Below are 20,356 nucleotides of genomic sequence, written 5' to 3' on the forward strand. Positions count from 1 at the left end.
GATTTGCCCGGATTACCGCCGCCGCGACAAGTCGAATTTCGTATTGATTTAGTCCCAGGAGCTGCGCCAGTAGCTCGAGCGCCTTATCGATTAGCTCCATCTGAGATGCAAGAGCTATCCAATCAGTTACAGGAACTATTGGATAAGGGTTTCATACGCCCAAGCTTTTCACCTTGGGGAGCTCCAGTACTGTTTGTTAAGAAGAAGGATGGTTCTTTCCGGATGTGTATTGACTATAGGGAGCTGAACAAGCTGACAGTCAAGAATCGGTACCCCTTACCGAGGATTGACGACTTATTTGACCAGTTGCAGGGATCCAGTTATTATTCGAAGATAGATCTACGGTCAGGATACCACCAACTTAGGGTCCATGAGGAAGATGTGCCGAAAACAGCTTTCCGAACTAGATACGGCCATTATGAGTTCTTAGTGATGCCTTTCGGGCTAACTAATGCGCCGGCTGTGTTCATGGATCTGATGAACCGCGTGTGCAAACCATACTTGGACAAGTTTGTGATTGTGTTTATAGATGATATTCTGATTTACTCTCGGACCAAGGCCGAGCATGTGCAACACCTGAGATTGATTTTGGAATTGTTGAGGAAAGAAAAGTTGTATGCGAAGTTTTCCAAGTGCGAGTTTTGGCTTAGAGAAGTTCATTTTCTCGGTCACGTTGTAAACGAGAAAGGAATACACGTTGATCCTTCCAAAGTCAAGGCCATCGAAAACTGGGAAGCGCCAAAAACCCCAACTGAGGTGAGGCAATTCCTAGGACTAGCTGGCTACTATCGACGCTTCATTGAGAACTTCTCCAAGATAGCTCTACCACTGACCGCGCTAACTCAGAAAGACAAGAAGTTTGTTTGGGGCGAAAATCAGGAAGCGGCATTTCAAATGTTAAAACAGAAATTATGTAGTGCGCCAATTTTGTCTTTACCCGAGGGGACGGATGACATCGTCGTTTACTGCGACGCTTCACATCAGGGACTCGGATGTGTCCTTATGCAGCGAGACAAAGTCATAGCGTATGCCTCGCGCCAACTCAAGACCAATGAAAAGAACTACACAACGCATGATCTGGAACTTGGAGCGGTTGTCTTCGCGCTAAAGATTTGGCGCCATTACCTCTATGGTACAAAGTGTATAATCTTTACGGATCACAAGAGCCTTCAACATATATTTGATCAAAAGGATTTAAACATGAGGCAACGAAGATGGGTGGAGTTGTTGAATGATTATGATTGTGAAATCAAGTACCACCCTGGAAAGGCGAATGTGGTAGCAGACGCGCTAAGTAGGAAGGAGCGAATAAAAACACTACGAGTCAAGGCTCTAAGGCTGACCATTCGCGCAGATCTCGTTACCAACATCCGAGACGCTCAGCAAGAAGCTTTGAAACCAGAGTTTGCTAAAAACGAATCCCTTGGGGGTATGATTAAGAATTTGGAACTTAAGAACGGCAATCTGTATTTCGCTAACCGCATATGGGTCCCTCTCAAGGGAGGATTGCGTGAGCGAGTATTAAACGAGGCTCACAAGACGCGGTATTCCGTACATCCTGGCGCAGACAAGATGTACCAAGATGTTAAAGCGCTGTATTGGTGGCCCAATCTTAAAGGCGCCATCGCGACGTATGTCAGTAAGTGCCTGACATGTTCAAAAGTAAAGGCTGAATATCAGAAGTCGTCGGGGTTACTTCAGCAGCCAGAAATTCCCATGTGGAAGTGGGAACAAATCTCTATGGACTTCATCACCAAACTGCCAAGGACACCTGGGGGTTATGACACGATCTGGGTTATTGTAGATCGGCTAACTAAGTCAGCGCACTTCCTGCCGATCAAGGAAACCGATAAGATGGAAAAGTTAGCCCGATTGTATATTCGAGAAGTAGTTTCAAAACATGGAGTCCCAGTGTCCATCATTTCTGATAGAGATAGTCGGTTCACATCAAGGTTTTGGAGATCGTTACAAGGAGCTCTAGGTACTCGCCTTGATATGAGTACAGCTTATCATCCTCAAACGGATGGGCAAAGCGAGCGAACAATCCAGACATTGGAAGATATGCTACGCGCGTGCGCGATCGATTTCGGAGGTAGCTGGGATACTCATCTCCCATTGGTTGAATTTTCTTACAACAACAGCTATCACACAAGCCTCAAGGCTGCGCCGTTTGAAGCTTTGTATGGGCGCAAGTGTAGATCCCCACTGTGCTGGGCTGAAGTGGGTGACAAGCAAATGACTGGTCCAGAATTGATCCAAGAAACAACAGACAAGATTTTTCAGATACGGGATCGCCTTAAGACAGCGCGCGACAGACAGAAGAGCTACGCAGATGTGCGAAGGAAACCGTTGGAGTTTCAAGTAGGGGATAGAGTACTTTTGAAAGTCTCTCCATGGAAAGGAGTCCCCCGTTTCGGCAAGCGAGGAAAGTTGAATCCGCGCTACATTGGACCATTTGAGATCCTGGAAAGGATCGGTCCGGTTGCTTATAAACTCCGTTTACCCGCCGAACTCAGTGGAGTTCATGATACGTTTCATGTGTCCAACCTCAAAAAGTGCTTATCTGACGAAACGTTGATTTTGCCATTGGAAGAGATTCACATCGACAAACAGCTGCACTTCGTAGAAGAACCTATAGCAGTAACCGGTTGGAAAGAACAAAAGTTGCGCAGAAGCAAAATCAAGTTAGTAAAGGTTCAATGGAAATCAAGGCGTGGGCCGGAATTCACTTGGGAAAGAGAAGATCAAATACGCAAGAAATACCCACACCTCTTTCAGAGCATGGCTTCTGCCAGCAACGTCTCCTAAATTTCGGGACGAAATTCGCTTAACAGGGGGAGAATGTGACACCCGGTAAATTCCCAATCCCTTAAACCAAGTAATCAACCTAAATATTAGGTAATTATGTTATGTGCGCCCTGCGCGAACGCGCCATGTTAGTCAGCGCGGGCATATTATGTGCGCCCTGCGCGAGCGCGTCATGTTAAGAACCAGCGTGGGCATATGTTATATGCGCCATGCGCGAATGTTTTGGCTTTATGTTTTCATGTACCTTAACGTCTAATGGGTTGACCATCCCGCATGATACTAAAGCGGGTGCATCCTAAATCGTTTATGCGCGTGCGGAAGGGAACTAACCTCCCCGCATGGCGGGAACATTGAGAGCTAGTTTGTCTGAAGCTCCAAGATGGAATTGACTTCAACATAACTGATCACTATGTTGAAATACCAAGACCACCTGGAGAATCTACAAATGAAACTCAATGTCCTAACTGCGAAAAGGTTACGCACCTACCCGCAGCAAAGAAATGTCCTTCATGCAGAAAGCTATGCGCACAAAGTGATACGCACAGAACACTTAGTCTATTCTCCAGACGTAAGGAGATTACTCCCGCCCAAAAGGAAACAGTAGCGTGTTTCAGAGATTTCCCACTTTTTACTGTACACGGACAAAAGTACCTGAAAAAGCACACTGTAACATGAAAAGTCAACTGTCAGCCACCCTATTCTCACCAACCCCAGACCTGCATGTCCTGACCAAATCAAATCAAAATCTTTTATCCACTACTCCACTTTTAAATAAATAATAATAATTTCCATACCTTATCATCATTACACCTAGATATGAAAAGATTACAATCCCCTAAAGCAAGGGATTGTGTTCCCTTGAGTTTGCCTATAAATATGTAACCTAAACTATCACCCAAAACACACTTCAAACTTCTCTCTTAAGAACTGCAACTTGCACTAATCATCTCCCAAGCATCCGTTGTTTTCGTTTCCGATCCTGTTACCAGGTAAGCCAAGAATATAACCTTGAGATCTGCTTTCCAACCCCTATATTCTCCTAATTCTTGATCTTAATATATATACTTCTTGTTATTTAATCGCATTCTAGACCTTCAATTCCGAGGCCAACACCAAGAAAACCCGAATCTCGATTAAACCCTTAACAAGAACCACAGGTGAGTCTCACAGCCCCTATTCTCGCTGTTTTCACTGTTTTTAAACTGTTTTCGGGGCGAGGGACACGTACTTAAATAATGTTTTATCATGGTATACTTACAAGCTATGCAAGAGATTATGTGTTTAAATTATGTTTCATGATGAGCAATGCGAACGGTTATCTAAGGTTTTCGATGTATGTGCGCTAGAACTCGAGTAAGTGATCACTTTACCATTGGAACTCTAAGGGTAGGGACTGCTGGTTTGATCCACCCACTCGTAGGGGTCGCACCTCTTTGCATGGACGAGTGCCTAGTATGGTCATGGGGCAGTACTATGGGTTTGAGCCCGCTCGTAGGGGTCGCGCCTCTTTGCATGGACGAGCGCCTTGTTTTCCGGCACAACGTCCGCGCGTAACCCGCGGGACGGAATTATTGATTAGCTCGTAGTGGCAGCGCCACTTTGCATGGACGAGCACATTTTCCTGAAACGTTCGCGCGTAACCCGCGGGACGGTATTACTTATTTTAGCTCGTAGTGGCAGCGCCACTTTGCATAGACAAGCACAGTTCCCATAAATGTTCGCGCGTAACCCGCGGGACGATTTTATCAGAATGTGTTGATAGAACTATGTTTTACCAAGCATGTGTTTTAATGATGCTATCAGAATTATGTTTCAGACTGATTTTTATCAAGATTATGATGCAATACGATTTATCAAGTTACTAAAACTTGTGAACTCACTCAGTTTATACTGATTCAAATGTTTTTACGTGTCTTTCAGGAGATAACTAGGTAGCGCATGGAGTCACACTTAGAGCACCTCACGCTGAACATCTAAAACTAGCTTTTTGGAAGATTTTAGTTCTATCCCTTCGATGCGCGTGGTTGTTCCCGCCGCGCAAGGGGATACGGCGTGGAAATCTTCAACAGTTTTTATACTTGGATGTTTTTATGAAATTTTTAAACCATGTAATGTATTTGTATTAAACATTTCATGCGCAATGAAAATCTTACTTTGAATGTTTGCAATGGCCCGTGCTTAATTATCAATCCCCACTCGCGCGCGCCCGGCTGTTTCCGCCGCTCAGGGCCGGGTGTGACATTTATCATGGATTATAATCAAAAGTTATTGCTCCTCATTGTGATGTTCTTATATCTTCGATACTTTTGGCCGAGAAATCACAAAAGAAAAAGAGATAACACTTCGGTTATGTCTGGACACCATTTTACTTTAGAGCTGTTGCGTGGGAACAATCAACAAAGCATTGAACTCCTTCGTATGTCACGTGATTCATTTGTTCGACTTTGCACACATTTTAGAGTGAAAGGTTGGTTAAAAGATAGCAAACACATCTCCGTTGAAGAAAAAATGGCTATGTTTCTGATGATGCTCGGTCACAATCAACGGTTTTCCGTTATTAAACGTAGATTTCAACACTCGAAACAAACAATTCATAAGTATTTTCATGAAGTGTTGGCAACAATGATGGAGTTTGCTAAAGAGGTTATAGTACCAACATCTAATCCAGATACTCCAAGACGTAATAAAAGATTACGAAGAGTTTTTAAGGTACGTCCTAAAAGTCCTATTGTGATCTCTTTCCATGTATATTATTAACGATTAAATTCTATATAGGGAGCGATTGGTGCACTTGATGGAACTTTGATACATGCCATTGTCTCTGTTCATAAACAACATTTGTATAGAGGAAGAGGAAAAGGCGAGTGCTATCAAAATGTTTTGGCCATTTGTGACTTCAATATGGTATTTACCTTTCTGGTGGCCGGATGGAAAGGAGTAGCACATGATTCTAGAATATTGTTTGAATCTTTAACAAATGCTAATGCACCATTTCCACTACCTCCTCCGGGTATATATATTACAATCTCAACTTTATTTCTTATATTACATATATAGTTTTGATGCATGCATCGTCTTTTTTAGATAAATATTATCTATGTGATGCTGCGTATGCACACACTCGTGGATTTATGGCACCATATCGAAATGTGAGGTACTGGCTTGGAGATTTTCGAAGAAATCGTGCATTGACCGAAAAAGAAAAGTTCAATCACGCGCATGCAAAACTTAGAAATGTTATTGAACGTTCTTATGGGGTATTAAAGGCACGTTTTCCAATATTAAAAAAAATGGCGCCTTTCTCGTTGGTTACACAACGAAATATTACGATTGCATGTTTTGCACTTCACAATTTTATACGGAAAGAGGGTTTAAGCGATGACCTTTTTGATGAATATGATCACCCAAATGTACGTTTTCAAGATGGAGATGAAGATGCACAAGATAATGGTGAAGAAGGAGAAGTTCGACATTGAAGTGCAGCGGATCGTGAATTCATGAGTCAACTTCAAGATCAAATAGCACAACAATTAATGCAAAACAATGTGCTTTGAGTTTATTTTATGTTATGTGTTTTTTAAACTTGTTTTTAATATTATAATTTTATGTAACTTGAATGTTAAATAACTTCTATCCAGTGAGATAAGTTTGATAATTTACATATTTTCAGTTTATGCAAACAGTATCAACTTATAAAAACAAACAGTCTTATTTTTTCAGCTTACAGAGCTTCAGACCACATATTCAGCTGCAGACATAAAAACAGATGAAATCAGCTTACAGACAGTTTATGTCTGCGAAAACAAACAGCACCTTAGAGAGGAGAAAGGTTGGTGGGTGTAATAATTGTTGAGGTTTAATGGTTAAATTTTATTATTATTATGTTTTAAAAAATGAATTTCAATAATAAAAGTATAAATCGATCTCTTTTTGTTACAGTAATTACATAATGATATGATTTTTTTATTAACTAAAGGTTTAGAGGAAATGATGATTTCATAGATTCGATTAACTTTTTATTAATTTGATGTGTTTTTCTTATAAAAATATAAATGGATATATAGATTACATTAAGGGAAAAATAGATACTGAGGTGGACGGTGAGGTGGTGGTTTGAAACAAGAACTATTTATTGTCCACGGGAGAAGAAATGAATATTTTAAAGGTTGGTTTGAAATCTTATGTGACATGCTGATGTGTCGGTTTGAAACAAAAACAATAGCTTACCATTGTGGATGCTCTCAACAAATTAAATAATGAGCAAGTAATTGGTGTCGTTTGGCCATTGCCTAGTGAATGGGGCTTTGGCTACTAAGACGAAATAAATACAAATAATGATGTCGGTTAACCATTGCCTAGCGAATCGGGTTTTGGCTACTTAGACGGCGTATGATCATACTATAATGCTAGAACTCTGATGGACCTTTCTGAATGCGATAAAATAAACAAATAAGCAGGTAAACAAGTAATATTTATTCGTTCAACACAACAGGTCATGATTTGTTAACTACAAGAAATCAATGAATACGACGTAGCTACGCATAAATTCCCAAAACGGGTTGAAATCAGTAAAATAAGGGAGTGGTTACTCACTTGACACGAACTGACCTGGAACTTTGATATAGTAAAATAGAATTAAAAACGAAAACATAGTGTTATTACATTATGGGGTCTAAAATATACATAATATTATATAAGTATTTTCTACACTTTTAATTATATTTGAGTTAGGTTTTTTTGAATATTATTCTCAATTGGTTCCGATATGAAGTCAAAAGGTTTCACGAGACAACAAGCGAAAATCAAGTATTCTTTACTAAATTTGAGACGAACAAATGAATAGTAAATCCACATTATCTATTATCATTATCACGGTTATTATTCTGTGGTGCTATGGAATTAATAAGAAAAATGTTATGATAATACATCATAAAAATTAAAAAGAAATTCTAAACGTCGGTTGCTTTGCATTACATGAATTTATGAAATAAATTAATAATACTTAAATAAGTTAGTAATCTTTTAATTCATGAATTATTTTCATTAAGGGATCATGGGCTAAATTACTTATATATATTGCATAACTCCATAAGAAGGTTAAACGAGAAGGAAGAAACATGAGTATTCGGTCGGGGCATATAAGGTAATAATTATAATTTTAAAAGAAAGTCGGTTATTGTTAAGAAGAGGGGCAGGGCCGGCCTAGATCCTATCCTGGGCTCGGCGACCATTTAGGGCACGGTTTTAATAGTGGGGATAAATTTTTTTAAAATTATACGCATATCACTTTTTTCTAAACATTAACAAGTTATATTGAGCATATGGCTTGTGCAATAATGAGAAAAGGAGAAGGAAAACAAATATTACAAAGAAATATGAATATGTCGGAAATCGTTCGGCCGGAAATGGAGTTGCAGAATGCAGAGTTGGAGGAGATGATAAAAAATTAATATTTTATTATTATAAATACTTTACTACTTTTGTCCTTGTGTGTCCTCTTTTTCTCTCGTTTGTTTTCCAATTTGACTTTTATTTTTACTTTTCTTTTCTTTTATAAATAATATAAGCTTTTATAATATCTATTCTTTGTTATTGTTAATTTGTTATCAATTGATAGTTTGTTACTTAAAAAAAAATAATCTCATTTTTAGTTTTATTTGTGGGTTATTACCACAATAATTTTGTTGTGCTTATTGTTAGTACAATTAGGTCAATTTTTTGAAAAAAAGTATATAAAGTTTAATTTTCATACTCGTATTGGGTACTCGAAATTTTAAAAACGGCCCTGAAAAGGGGATATGAATATTTATTTTATGGAGGGGACGGAATGAGAGAGGGAGAAAAGAACGCATACATACACGATATATCCTTTGGTGGCTATTGTTTGGACGAAAGAAAAGAGAGCAAGCACTTAAGCAGGTATGTCAACAAAGTCTCATGAAAATTCAAAATTAACGAACCAAGTAGGCCAGTACATTGGTGAATTAATTTAAGTTACCATGCATACTGATCAATTAATTTAAGCTCGCAGGTTAGTAGCTGAATTATTTTTATTTGTTTTTCGATGAATCGTATTATTTGGCTGATAGGTTTCTTGTTTATGATTGTTGGCTAAACACCTTAGCTACCTAGGTTTGTGATTAATACTTTGTAATTTGTGAATATTATCTTTGTTTTTTGTTATTATTGTTGAATTAATACTAAAGTAAAGAATCTTTTTATAATTGATTTGATGTGTTTGCATATATATATATATATATATATATATATATATATATATATATATGATTTATTATTGATCTTTGTTCCGCATGTGTCTTGTTGAATGTATTTCAGTAATAGATGCATGTTTAGGTCGCTTACTATGTGTTTGTGATTATTTTATTGGTTTTCTAGACGTAGTAATCCATAGGAACATTAGCTGGTGATTTGTTAGAGCTTTATATTCTACATGTCTAGAGACTGTGAGGTAATAGATAGTCGGGTTGTCCTTGGGATTAGGTGTTTAGGCTAGAATGATCTAACATGAGGTTTCCTAGATTTCCCTAGTTTCATTGTAATTTGTGTCTTATCGATTGTTCTTAGGTTACCCCATGCACTTTAGGGTGAATTGATATAGTGAGTCTGACATGTAATCTATCTTTTAGGGTACTTTAGCATTGTTGGAGAGACTGGCAGGTAATCCGACGAATTGGTGAGTTTACACGCCGCATATGGTTTCCTTTTAGACCACACCCAGATTATGATGAGCAGGGTTCCACTAGGTTGTCTAAGGTATCGTATTTTAAGATCCTAGTTCCATCATAGTTTCCATAGCCAAGAGAATCCAAGAGTTACAAGTATGATTCTAAACCTAGGTAGTGCTTCTCCTATCTTTGAGTTCGTCTAGGTCATCATGTTGAAGTCAGCAAGTGTCGGCTTTAGTTTAATTAGTCAATCGTTTAATTAATTAAATAATTAAGCTTTTAGTCATCATGGAACTACGCTATCTATTATATCTTATTGTGATGGTCGATTTACTTCTCATTTTTGGAAGTCGCTTCAATCCGCTTTGGGTACTCGATTGGATCTTAGTACTGCTTATCACCCACAATCTGACGGTCAATCCGAGCGAACAATCCAAACTTTAGAGGACATGCTCCGTTCTTATGTCCTCGATTTTGGAGGAAATTGGGATATTCATCTACCGCTTATTGAGTTCTCTTATAATAATAGTTTTCACTCTAGTATTGGTATGACACCTTTTAAGGCGCTTTATGGTCGTAAATGTCAATCTCCGATCTGTTGGAACGAAGTTGGTGAATCTCAAATCACTGGTCCTAAACTAGTCCAAGAAACGACTGGTCGTATTGCTCAAATCCGTCAAAATCTCCTTGTTGCTCATAGTCGTCAAAAGAGTTATGCTGATAAGAGACGTAAACCCCTTGAGTTCAGTGTTGGTGATTTTGTTTTACTCAAAGCTTTCCCTTGGAAGGGAGTTGTTCATTTTGGAAAGAAGGGAAAATTAGCTCCTCGTTTCATTGGTCCTTTCGAGATTATTGATAGAGTTGGTCATGTTTCATATCGACTCAAATTCCTGTTGAACTCTCTAATATTCACCCAGTGTTTCATGTTTCTAACCTCAAGAAGTGTCTTGCCGAGGGTAATCTCCACATCCCTCTCGATGAAGTTTGTATCGATGAGACTATGCATTTCGTTGAGCAACCTGTTGAGATTATGGATCATATGGATAAAGTTACTAAGCGAAGCCGCGTTCCTTTGGTTAAAGTTCGTTGGAATTCTAAGCAAGGCGCCGAGTTTACGTGGGAGCGTGAGGACCAGATGAAACTCAAGTATCCTCATCTTTTCGTTGCTAATTCTCTAATTTCGGGACGAAATTCCCAAAAGTAGGGGATATTGTAACATTTCGTGTTTTTCGCGTTATCATTTGTAACCGTTACACGACACATGTACGGGTCCGGGCTCTTTAATTAATAAAATTCCCGTACTTATCAAGTTATAATTACTATATTATTTATTTTTCGTTTCATTAATTTAACTTTGACGCTTTTAACCCAAATACAAGTTTTTACCTTATATATCTCCAACTTCAAACTACAAGGGCCTGAGTGTAACTTATGTTATAACCCACCTTCTTAACTGGTTAATCCATTTACCCATACCTTTGTCTAAATGGGTTTTCTTGGACCCGAATCAAGAAATCAATCAATTGAATGTCCAAATCTGTTTGTGATCGAGTTTTATATTAGGAAATTGTTTACTTTTGATTAGGCGCGACTCACCGACAAGTTAAGTATGTAAATTACATCATTTTTAATCGTTTTTCCTTCTTTAACCTAATCGAAACCCTAAATCACGGATGAACACAATAACAGTGATATTATTCCAATTAATTGTGAGGATACCTTCCTTGTTCATTCGCCGACACTAACCCTCTATTTAATTGAATCATCTTGCTCGCTAATGACTCGTTCATTTCGTTTTCTTGGCCGACCCTATCTCCCTTCGTCCTCCCTCGTCTGTTCATCATTTGAAATAATTAAATGTATGTTTTGAATAGCGTTTGCATGGGGAAGAAAACCCCAAAACTTGTTTTGATCAATTCGTAACATATTGGATCAAATCGAGATTAGGGTTTGTATATTCAATTTGAGGATAAACAGTTCTTGTTTATTAATTTTGGAACCAGAGTCTCTTTGCACGTCGGCTGGGCTAGTATGCTGGTTAACTCATGTATGTTTGGGGGTGGAGGTCACGGGTTCGACCCTCCCACACCCCCTTATTTTTTGGAAGATGATATTTTAATTCTTTTTGATCAATAAATTCATTTTAATAATAATAATGATTAAACAATACTGAGAAGGATGTCTTGTTAATTGCAGCTTTAGAACAAGTTTTATAGTTGTTTAACTAAAAACCGACCTTTTAATATTCGTTTTTCGTTCACATATATTTTTAAGACTCGTTTTCAAATATATATTCATATATATGTATAGATATAAATAAAGATACCTAAAAACCAACGTTTAATAAATACATATATATCAAGTAACATTTATTTACAAAACTAAAAATAATACTTTATTGAACTATGTTTTCTTAAATCAAAAATAATAGTTTAATAATAAACCCTTGCAAAATATAATATTAATATAATATTATTTGGTTGTCACTTAATTAATGTCGTAACTCATATCTTTATTTTAAACGCATCCTTTACTCTCTTAGGCGTTAACGTTCGCGCGTCATCCTCTTTATTTCATTCTCGCTACCTTAATCATTCTCGTTCATCTTGAAGTGAGTACCACATTCCCCTCCATTTTACTCGTTTTCATACCGTTTTGGGGACATATGCGTAACTTATTATATTTTCACACTTTATCTATACACAAAACTGCAATTGTTGTCTTATGTGTTAACTAATCTCATGCCATACTTGCTATATGTTTATGTGCTCAATGTGAACCGCATTCGGAGAGGTCCAGCATAATCTCAGAAAATAGTATGATCATACGCTAGTCGTTATAGCCTTGTGCTTTTCGACATCTTATTTTATTTGTTCATTGGTTGATTTGTTAATCTCATTTGACTCGTTGCAACTACGTATTTTATTATATATGTATAACTGAACTGGTGTGTTGCTCACTCAACCTCGTGTTGACAAACTATATTATTTTCAACGCATATGCAGGTCACCATTTGATGTGAAGTGTGGACTTAGAAGGATTGTTTTAAGGATTAATGCTAGAAGAGTTTATTTTAACACTATGAATTGTCATTTGAATTATTTGATGTTTTGTTTTACTTTGAATCTCTTTTTGTAACGAATAATGGTGTTATTTGAATTAAATAAATAGATATTTGAATTTTAATAATTGTGTGATAGTAACCTTACGAGCTGTAACAATCAGTCCACATCCCGACATTTCCGTCGTAGGTTGGGGTGTGACAATCCATCATCATCAACAACATAATAATCCATCATTAAGAGAGGAGATTCATCCACATTTGGTTAGATTGTTCTAAGTTTAATCATGTGTTTGTTATCATCTCTTCTTATGTTATAACAATGCTCATCATGAGCTAAACTCCTATTATCATCTATAATCTATGAAGAATATTTGTTTTACTTGATGATTACATGAAACATGTGGTTTAGTTTGGTATAGTACATGGTTATTTTGCAATTATCCATTGATGAAGAAATGTATTATCACTTTAACCCTATACATCAAGGTTGATAATTTATAATCATTCATGGTAATTCATGTTCTTGGAAACTAGAAATGGTAAAAAAAATACTTTGATACTTTATTCAAGATAAACCATGAATCCTTATGTTGTACCTATAAATGATGCGATATAAGCTATGATCCATTTCTCTAGTTTTGGTAATTCTAAAATAGCATCGTTAACATGACTGCTTAGGTTATCATGATAGTTAAAGAAATCATATGTCAATGGAATGTGTAATTATAATCTAATTAAATCAACCAAGGGGAGGTTGTGTGAGTTAACTGCAATCACTCGAAGTTATTAGGATTTGTATTTGAGAAATCGAAGTCAATCCTAATCGTTCTATTATACCAAACTGCTTGTCTACTTAAATTGACATTCTCGTGGTAACATGACATTAGGAAAGGTTGGACTTTAAAATGTGCATGCTACTTTCTTCTATATCATAGAATACGTTCACTTAGAAATGAAGGACAATTCTATCATATATTATTAGGACTAGTTTATCACAAGTTTATCTAATAATCATCAAGGAATAACAGAGTGGATTCTTGATATTATATGGTAATCATTCATATAATTGAATTACTCACTTAGAACTTCTCTTCTTCTCACCTATATATTATATATTCTATTCCATAAAAAAGTTTAAAAATCAACCTCAAAATAATTAAACCTTTAGATTAAAGTAAGAAAAAAATTTATTATTGGAAACATTTGTGTCCACGGATCGATACTTGGTTCTTACCGATACTATTCTACATATACGATAGGTACACTTGCCTATTTTTGTGTGTGTTTAGTCTTAGTAGAAATCCCGTTTATAAACTTAAAACACAATCTTGTGCGAAAGCTAAAGCTTCTATCTTTCATATTTTAACCGCAAAGCACAAACCAACATCAAGTTTTTGGCGCCGCTGCCGGGGACACGGTACGTTCCTAAGAACGATACAAGTTTTAATTTAATCATTGTTTATAATTATACAAATTTTTAACTTTCATTTCATTTTAAATTTTTTTATTAACTATTCAATTATATATTTTTTAAGGCTAGCCTAACTTATATTAATTAGCTTATATATTAGTTTAGTTTTAAAATAACTTTGACTAACTTTTAGTTTAGCTTCAACTAACCTTTAGTTTAATTTAAACAATTTCAATTTGATTTAATCCCATGTATGTCCTCTACATTCGAGCCTGAGCTTGTTTCTCCAATTTCTGAAACGAAACGATTCTTTCGTCGACGAGCACGCAAAAGGACTGCAAAAAACGCCAAAACAATCAAAGACGAGTCGGTAGACACCCCCACATCAAGAGAAAATCAAACTGAATAAATGATGGCGGCCCGAAACAACGAACCAAACATGAGCCAGTATGTCAAACCAACTCTCGAAGTCTACGGCAATGGAGTGGCTCCACCCGAAATCACCGAAAATTTCGAAATCAAATCAAGCACCATTCATATGGTGGAAAATTCAGTTTAATTTCACGGTCTCCTCGATGAAGACCCTCTTTCTCATATATCTCGATTCCTACAAATCTGCAGAATCTTTATAATCCAAAACTGTTTAGAAGATCAGATCAAACTCAAACACTTTCCTTTCTCTCTAAGGGGTCAAGCCCTCGAATGGATAGAATCGTTTTCTTCTGGTTCCATCACCAGATGGTTGAACAGTTTCTCCTCAAATACTTTTCGCCTGATCATGCTCGATAAACTAACCACAAAGGAGTCTGAAGAAATGTTAGAGAGCATAGCAGTAGGGGATCAACATACACCATGTAGAAGGTACATCTTGGCTACCAAGGTCGCAGCCATCTCAGCATCACGTGGAGTGCATCATGTTGATCAAAATACGAGTGTGTCGGCAGATGTGGAGGCACTGAAGAGGGAGTTCAGAAAGTTTAAGCTGTGAATTCGTAAGTGCGAGAAATGTCGTGGAAATCATGAGACAGCCGATTGTCCTGTTGATTCTCAGGAGGAGATAAATTTTCTTGCTAATCAAAATCGTTCCTTCAATTCAAGGTGGCATAACAATAACTCTAACTGGCGAACTAGAAATTCCGGTTATCAGCAACACCAAAATCTATTTCAAGAACCCCGCCCGCGAACCTGATCCTGTGCTAAATAGTTCTTCCAAGATCGAGGAGATGCTGGCTAACCAATCTCAATTTTTAAATCAGCTCTTACAAAATGATGCCAACACCAATTCCATTCTTTTGCAGCATGAGACTTTTATGAAGGGAAAACGGGCCGCATTTCAGAATCTTGAGGCCAAGTTTGGTGAGTTGTCCGCAAAAATTGACCAACGACCCCGGGGAGTCTTCCAACTAACTTCCCTAATCCTGGTTCTACCTGTTATAAACCATTTCCAAATGCTCATGCCAAGGCAGTGACCACCCGAAGTGGGTGAGGTGTCGTTAGCGGTACACCAAGTGAGGAGGAGGAAGTCGATGACGAGCTGGAGTTAGAGACACCACCTAAAAAGGTGAACTAGAGGTGAGACCCAAAAAGTACCTCACAGTCAGGTGGTGAATCCATTAAGAAGGAGAAACTTGTTGAGTAGGAACCGGTTCGCGTCTATAAGCCAAAATCACCATACCCTGGTCGTCTAGTGAAGAAGAATGATTTAGAGCAGTACTCTAGGTTTCTTGACATGCTTAATAAGCTCCATTTGAGCATTCTGTTTATTGAAGCCCTCGCGAACATGTCAACACATGACAAGTTTCTTACAAATTTGTTCACTGACAAAAAGAATCTTGAGGAGCTTTCGAATGTTACTCTAAGTGAGGAGTGTTATGCCGCCATACAGAATAAGCTTCCTAGGAAGATGACATATCCAGGCAGCTTTACCATTCCTTTCTTGATTAGTGATCTTCATGTTAGCAATGTTTTAGCCGACCTTGGTGCAAGCATTAACCTCATGCCATATTATGTGTTTGCCAAACTTAACACGGGAGCCGGGAGAGCTGACCACTCAAATGAGTATCCAGTTGGCAGACCGATCTGTGAGGTTCCCAAGGGGTATTGGGGAGAAAATGTTTGTGCAAGTGGAAAATGTCATCTTTCCCGTCGACATTGTCATTCTCGATATAGATGAGGACTCTAGCATTCCACTCATCCTAGGTCGTCCTTTCTTAGCCACCGCACGCGATCTCATCGATGTTGTCGATGGCAAATTAACTCTCAAGTTCATGGTCACATTCTACGTGCGGAAATCCATGAGGCATACTTAGTAGCAGGCAATGTTGTAAAAGTAGGTCTACAAGGCCGAGTACTCGCTACAAGATATGATGTCGAGGGGAATTTCTTTAACTCTGCCTAGTTACTAAAAATTGGTCAAAGGTGGTCAACATAAGCCTGAATCACATCTAGTCGGTTAACTTGTGTCTATTTTGACTTCAAAAATACAACATAATTCGTATTTTTATAATATTAAAGAATGAATATCATTATTTTTAATTAATAATTAACATTTTTTAGAATAATTTAGTGTTTACAAATGTATTTCTCTTATTTATATTGATATTCATTTATTTTGTTTTAATTATTAGTAAACTTATGTTATTTGAAATAAATATATTACCCAAAATCTAATTTTCTTTATATTTATCATGTTCGAGTAACTCTCCAAGTACTCCGAGTACTCCCTCCAAGGGGGTCGGCCGCCTAGGGACCGCCTAGCGACTTTTGCAACATTGGTAGCAGGATGACACTCTCTACTTCCTCAACACTTTCATGATGCATGTAGGCAACTATCTTACGAAGGTATGCGAGATAAACATGTATGACACCCAGATCATCGATGTGGAAAATCAGTTACTCGAAACGACGGTGTTTGATTTTGAGTTGATGCAGCATGAGGAACAGTAGTCACCTGAGGCAGCAGGACACGAGCCAATCATGAGTTCCCAAATCTTTTCATGTCCTAGTGGTTGAAGAGCGAGAGTTTCCGATCTAAAAACCACCCGTTGAGAGCCCCCCATCTTTAGAGCTGAAAGATTTACCATCTCATGCATTTTTAGAGGAGGGGCCTCAACTTCCCGTCATCATTTGTTCGAGTTTGGAGACGGATGAGAAGGAGAATTTGATGGTTGTTCTAAAATCTCATAAGCATGCCATCGCATGGAAACTTATGGATATCAAAGGTATAAATGCGTTGTTTTGCACACATAAAATCTTTATGGAGGATGAGTTTAAACTTGTGGTTCAACCATAGAGGAGGCTTAACACAAACATGCATGAGGTCGTCAAGAAGGAGATATTTAGTTGCTCGAGGCTGGTTTGATTTTTCCGATCTCTGACTCCGCATGGGTTAGTCCGGTCCATGTGGTCCATAAAAAGGGTGATATGACAGTTATCACGAATGAGAAGAATGATCTCATACCGACACGGACTGTGAGAGGGTGGCGAATTTGCGTCGACTACCGCAAACTTAACGAGGCCACATGAACGGACCACTTTCCTCTTCCATTCATCGATCAGATGCTAGAGTGTTTGTCGGGACAATAGTTCTATTGTTTTCTTGACGGCTTTTCCGAATATTTCCAGTTCCCATCACCCCAGGTGATCAAGAGAAGATCATATTTACATGTCCCTTTGGCACATTCGCGTACCGACGCTGCCATTCGGATTATGTAATGCTTAATCTACATTTCAGCGATGCATGGTAGCCATTTTCATGCGTTAATCGAGGATTCCATGGAAGTCCTTATGGATGATTTTTCCGTCTTTGAGAACTCCTTCGATGACTGTCTGTGCAACTTAGATCGAGTTCTCGCTAGATGTGAAGAGGTGAACCTTATGCGTAATTGGGAGAAATATCATTTTATGGTTCGTGAGGGTATTGTTTTAGGTCATAAAATTTCTATTGTGAGGATTGAGGTTGATAGAGCTAACGTAGGCACCATTTCCAAACTTCCATCACTCTACTTCCGTGAAGTCTATTCATAGTTTTTTAGGTCATGCGGGATTCTACAGTCAATTTATTAAAGATTTTTTGAAAATCTCCAGTCCAATGAACCAACATCTAGATAAAGATAAGCCGTTCGATTTTAGTAAGGAGTGTTTGAGGGCCTTTGAGTTGATTAAGGAGAGGTTAGTGAGTGCTCCTATTCTTGTTTCTTCTGATTTGAATTTTTCATTTAAGATCATGTGCGATGCGAGCAATTTTGCTGTTGGAGCCGTGTTAGGGCAGTGTCAAGAGAAACATTTTCATCCCATCTATTACTCTAGAAAAACCCTAAACGATGTTCAGGAGAATTGCACCTCTATAGAGAAGGAACTTCTTGTGGTTGTTTCCGTAGATAAATTATGTTCCTATCTCGTGCTCTCTAAGACTATCATTTTATCTGATCATGCGACTCTACGGTACCTGTTCACTAAGAAATATGCGAAGCCCCGATTCCTTTGTTGGATTCTTCTACTTTAGGAGTTCGATATAGAAATTAAATATAAAATAGGAGATGAAAATGTCGTCGCCGAACACTTTTCGTGGCTAGAAATGTTCTACATGGACAAGACCCGGGAACAAGGAATTGGTGATGATTTCCCAGGTGAGACTGTATTGCATTTAAAGGAGAGTGAAGAGGGGTTTCCATGGTTTGCTGATATTGCAAATTATCTATCCTCTGGTGAGTTACTTTCTTTGCAGATATCAAGTTCTACATTTGGGAGGATCGGTAATTATTCCGTATTGTCACGGATCAGGTGATTCAGCGATGTGTTTCTGGTGATGAAGTTCGTAGTATTCCTCGACATTGTCATAAGGGCCCGACCGGTGGCCATTTTGGTGCGACTTATACCGCCAAACGCGTGTTTGATGCGGAATTCTATTGGCCGACTATTTTTCGTGATGCTAATGAGTTTGTTCGTTCATGTGACGCGTGTCAGAGAGTTGGTAACATCTCATCCCGAAATGAGATGCCCCAAAACCCTATCTAGGTGGTTGAGATCTTCGATATATGGGCCATTGATTTTATATATTCATTTCCTATGTCTAAAGTGAACACATACGTCCTCAATGCGGTCGACTACTTGTCCAAATGGGTGGAGGCTCAAGCCGTACCTAGAAATGACGCACGTGTTTAGTGGGATTCCTTCGAAAACTCTTTGCTTGATTCGGTACTCCTAAGCCCTGGTCAATGATTGGGGTACCTACTTTTTTAATGCTCAGATGGATAAGGTTCTGAAATGTTATGAGGTCTCCCATCTATTTTCCACGGCCTACCACCCTCACACTAGTGGTCAAGTGGAAAACACTAATCGTTGCATTAAAAGGATCTTAGAGAAAACAGATAAAAACAGTCGCGCGGACTGGGTTAAAAAGCTGGATGATGCTCTCTAGGCCTTTCGTACTGCATTCAAAAAGCCTATCGGGACCACTCCCTTTCGGCTTGTTTATGGAAAGGCGTGTCATCTCTCTGTTGAGATAGAACATTGTGCGTATTGGGCTTTAAGAACTATAAATCTTGATTTATCTGCGGCGGGAAAAATTCGTTTTCTTAAAATTCATGAGGTTGAGGAGCTACGGAACGAGGAATATGAAAGAAGTTGGGGGTATAAAGATCGGACAAAGGAACTTCATGATAAACATCTTAAGGGGTCTAAAGAGTTTAATTTTGGGGATAAGGTTCTTCTATATAATTCTCGTTTGAAGTTGTTTCTTGGGTAAATTGAAATCCCAATCGGCTGGTCAGTTGGTTGTGAACAAAGCATTTTCTTAAGGAGCAGTTGAGATAGAGGCTGACGATGGGCATTCTTGGAAAGTGAATGGGCATAGACTGAAGCATTAAATTGGAGGTCCACTTGGTTATTGCGAGGAGGAGGCGATCTACCTTGGTCTGCCTGGAGAGTAGAATAGGAGGAGCACACTCGGGGACTTCGCCCGAGTTGTAGAGTTTATATAAAACTTAGTTGCATTATTTTCTTTTATTTTTATCCTTCTTTATTTTAGTTTTCTTTGAGTCTGTTTTAGTCCTTAGAGTCTGTTTGATATCTGCTTTGGGTTGTTTTGAGTTTATTTTACAGGATTGGATTTTCTTTTCATGCTCAATCTCCATTCGAGCGAGGATTTTTCAAAGTCTATCATATTGTAGAGGACTCCCAGAAGCTGCGACTGCGAATAAAATACTATACCGTTGTCTAGGAACAAGACTTGTGAAGAATAACTGCATTATTATCAGGGGAGTCTGTTTCATTTTATTGTTTTATTTGCTTTAAATTTTGATCCTGTTTTATTTTCTGTCTTTTTCTATTCCTACATTGGGGAAAATGTAGGTTTTAAGGGTGGGGATGGGAATTGACGATTTCTTT

At 38.2% G+C, this 20,356-nt stretch overlaps 1 protein-coding gene across 1 annotated transcript; it reads left to right on the forward strand.

The window, feature by feature from the left end:
• The first annotated feature begins 5,316 nt into the window (after positions 1–5,316).
• Positions 5,317–6,284, forward strand: LOC143601570 (uncharacterized). The gene is made up of 3 exons (XM_077078953.1): positions 5,317–5,517; positions 5,584–5,818; positions 5,893–6,284. Exons 1-3 carry the CDS (start codon positions 5,317–5,319, stop codon positions 6,282–6,284), a joined length of 828 nt encoding a protein of 275 aa, XP_076935068.1.
• Positions 6,285–20,356: the final 14,072 nt, after the last annotated feature.

This window comes from Bidens hawaiensis, unplaced genomic scaffold, assembly GCF_021521415.1.
Source record: "Bidens hawaiensis isolate Kalapana, Puna unplaced genomic scaffold, B.hawaiensis_p1.1 tig00056753_1, whole genome shotgun sequence".
NCBI classification, from domain to species: domain Eukaryota; kingdom Viridiplantae; phylum Streptophyta; class Magnoliopsida; order Asterales; family Asteraceae; genus Bidens; species Bidens hawaiensis.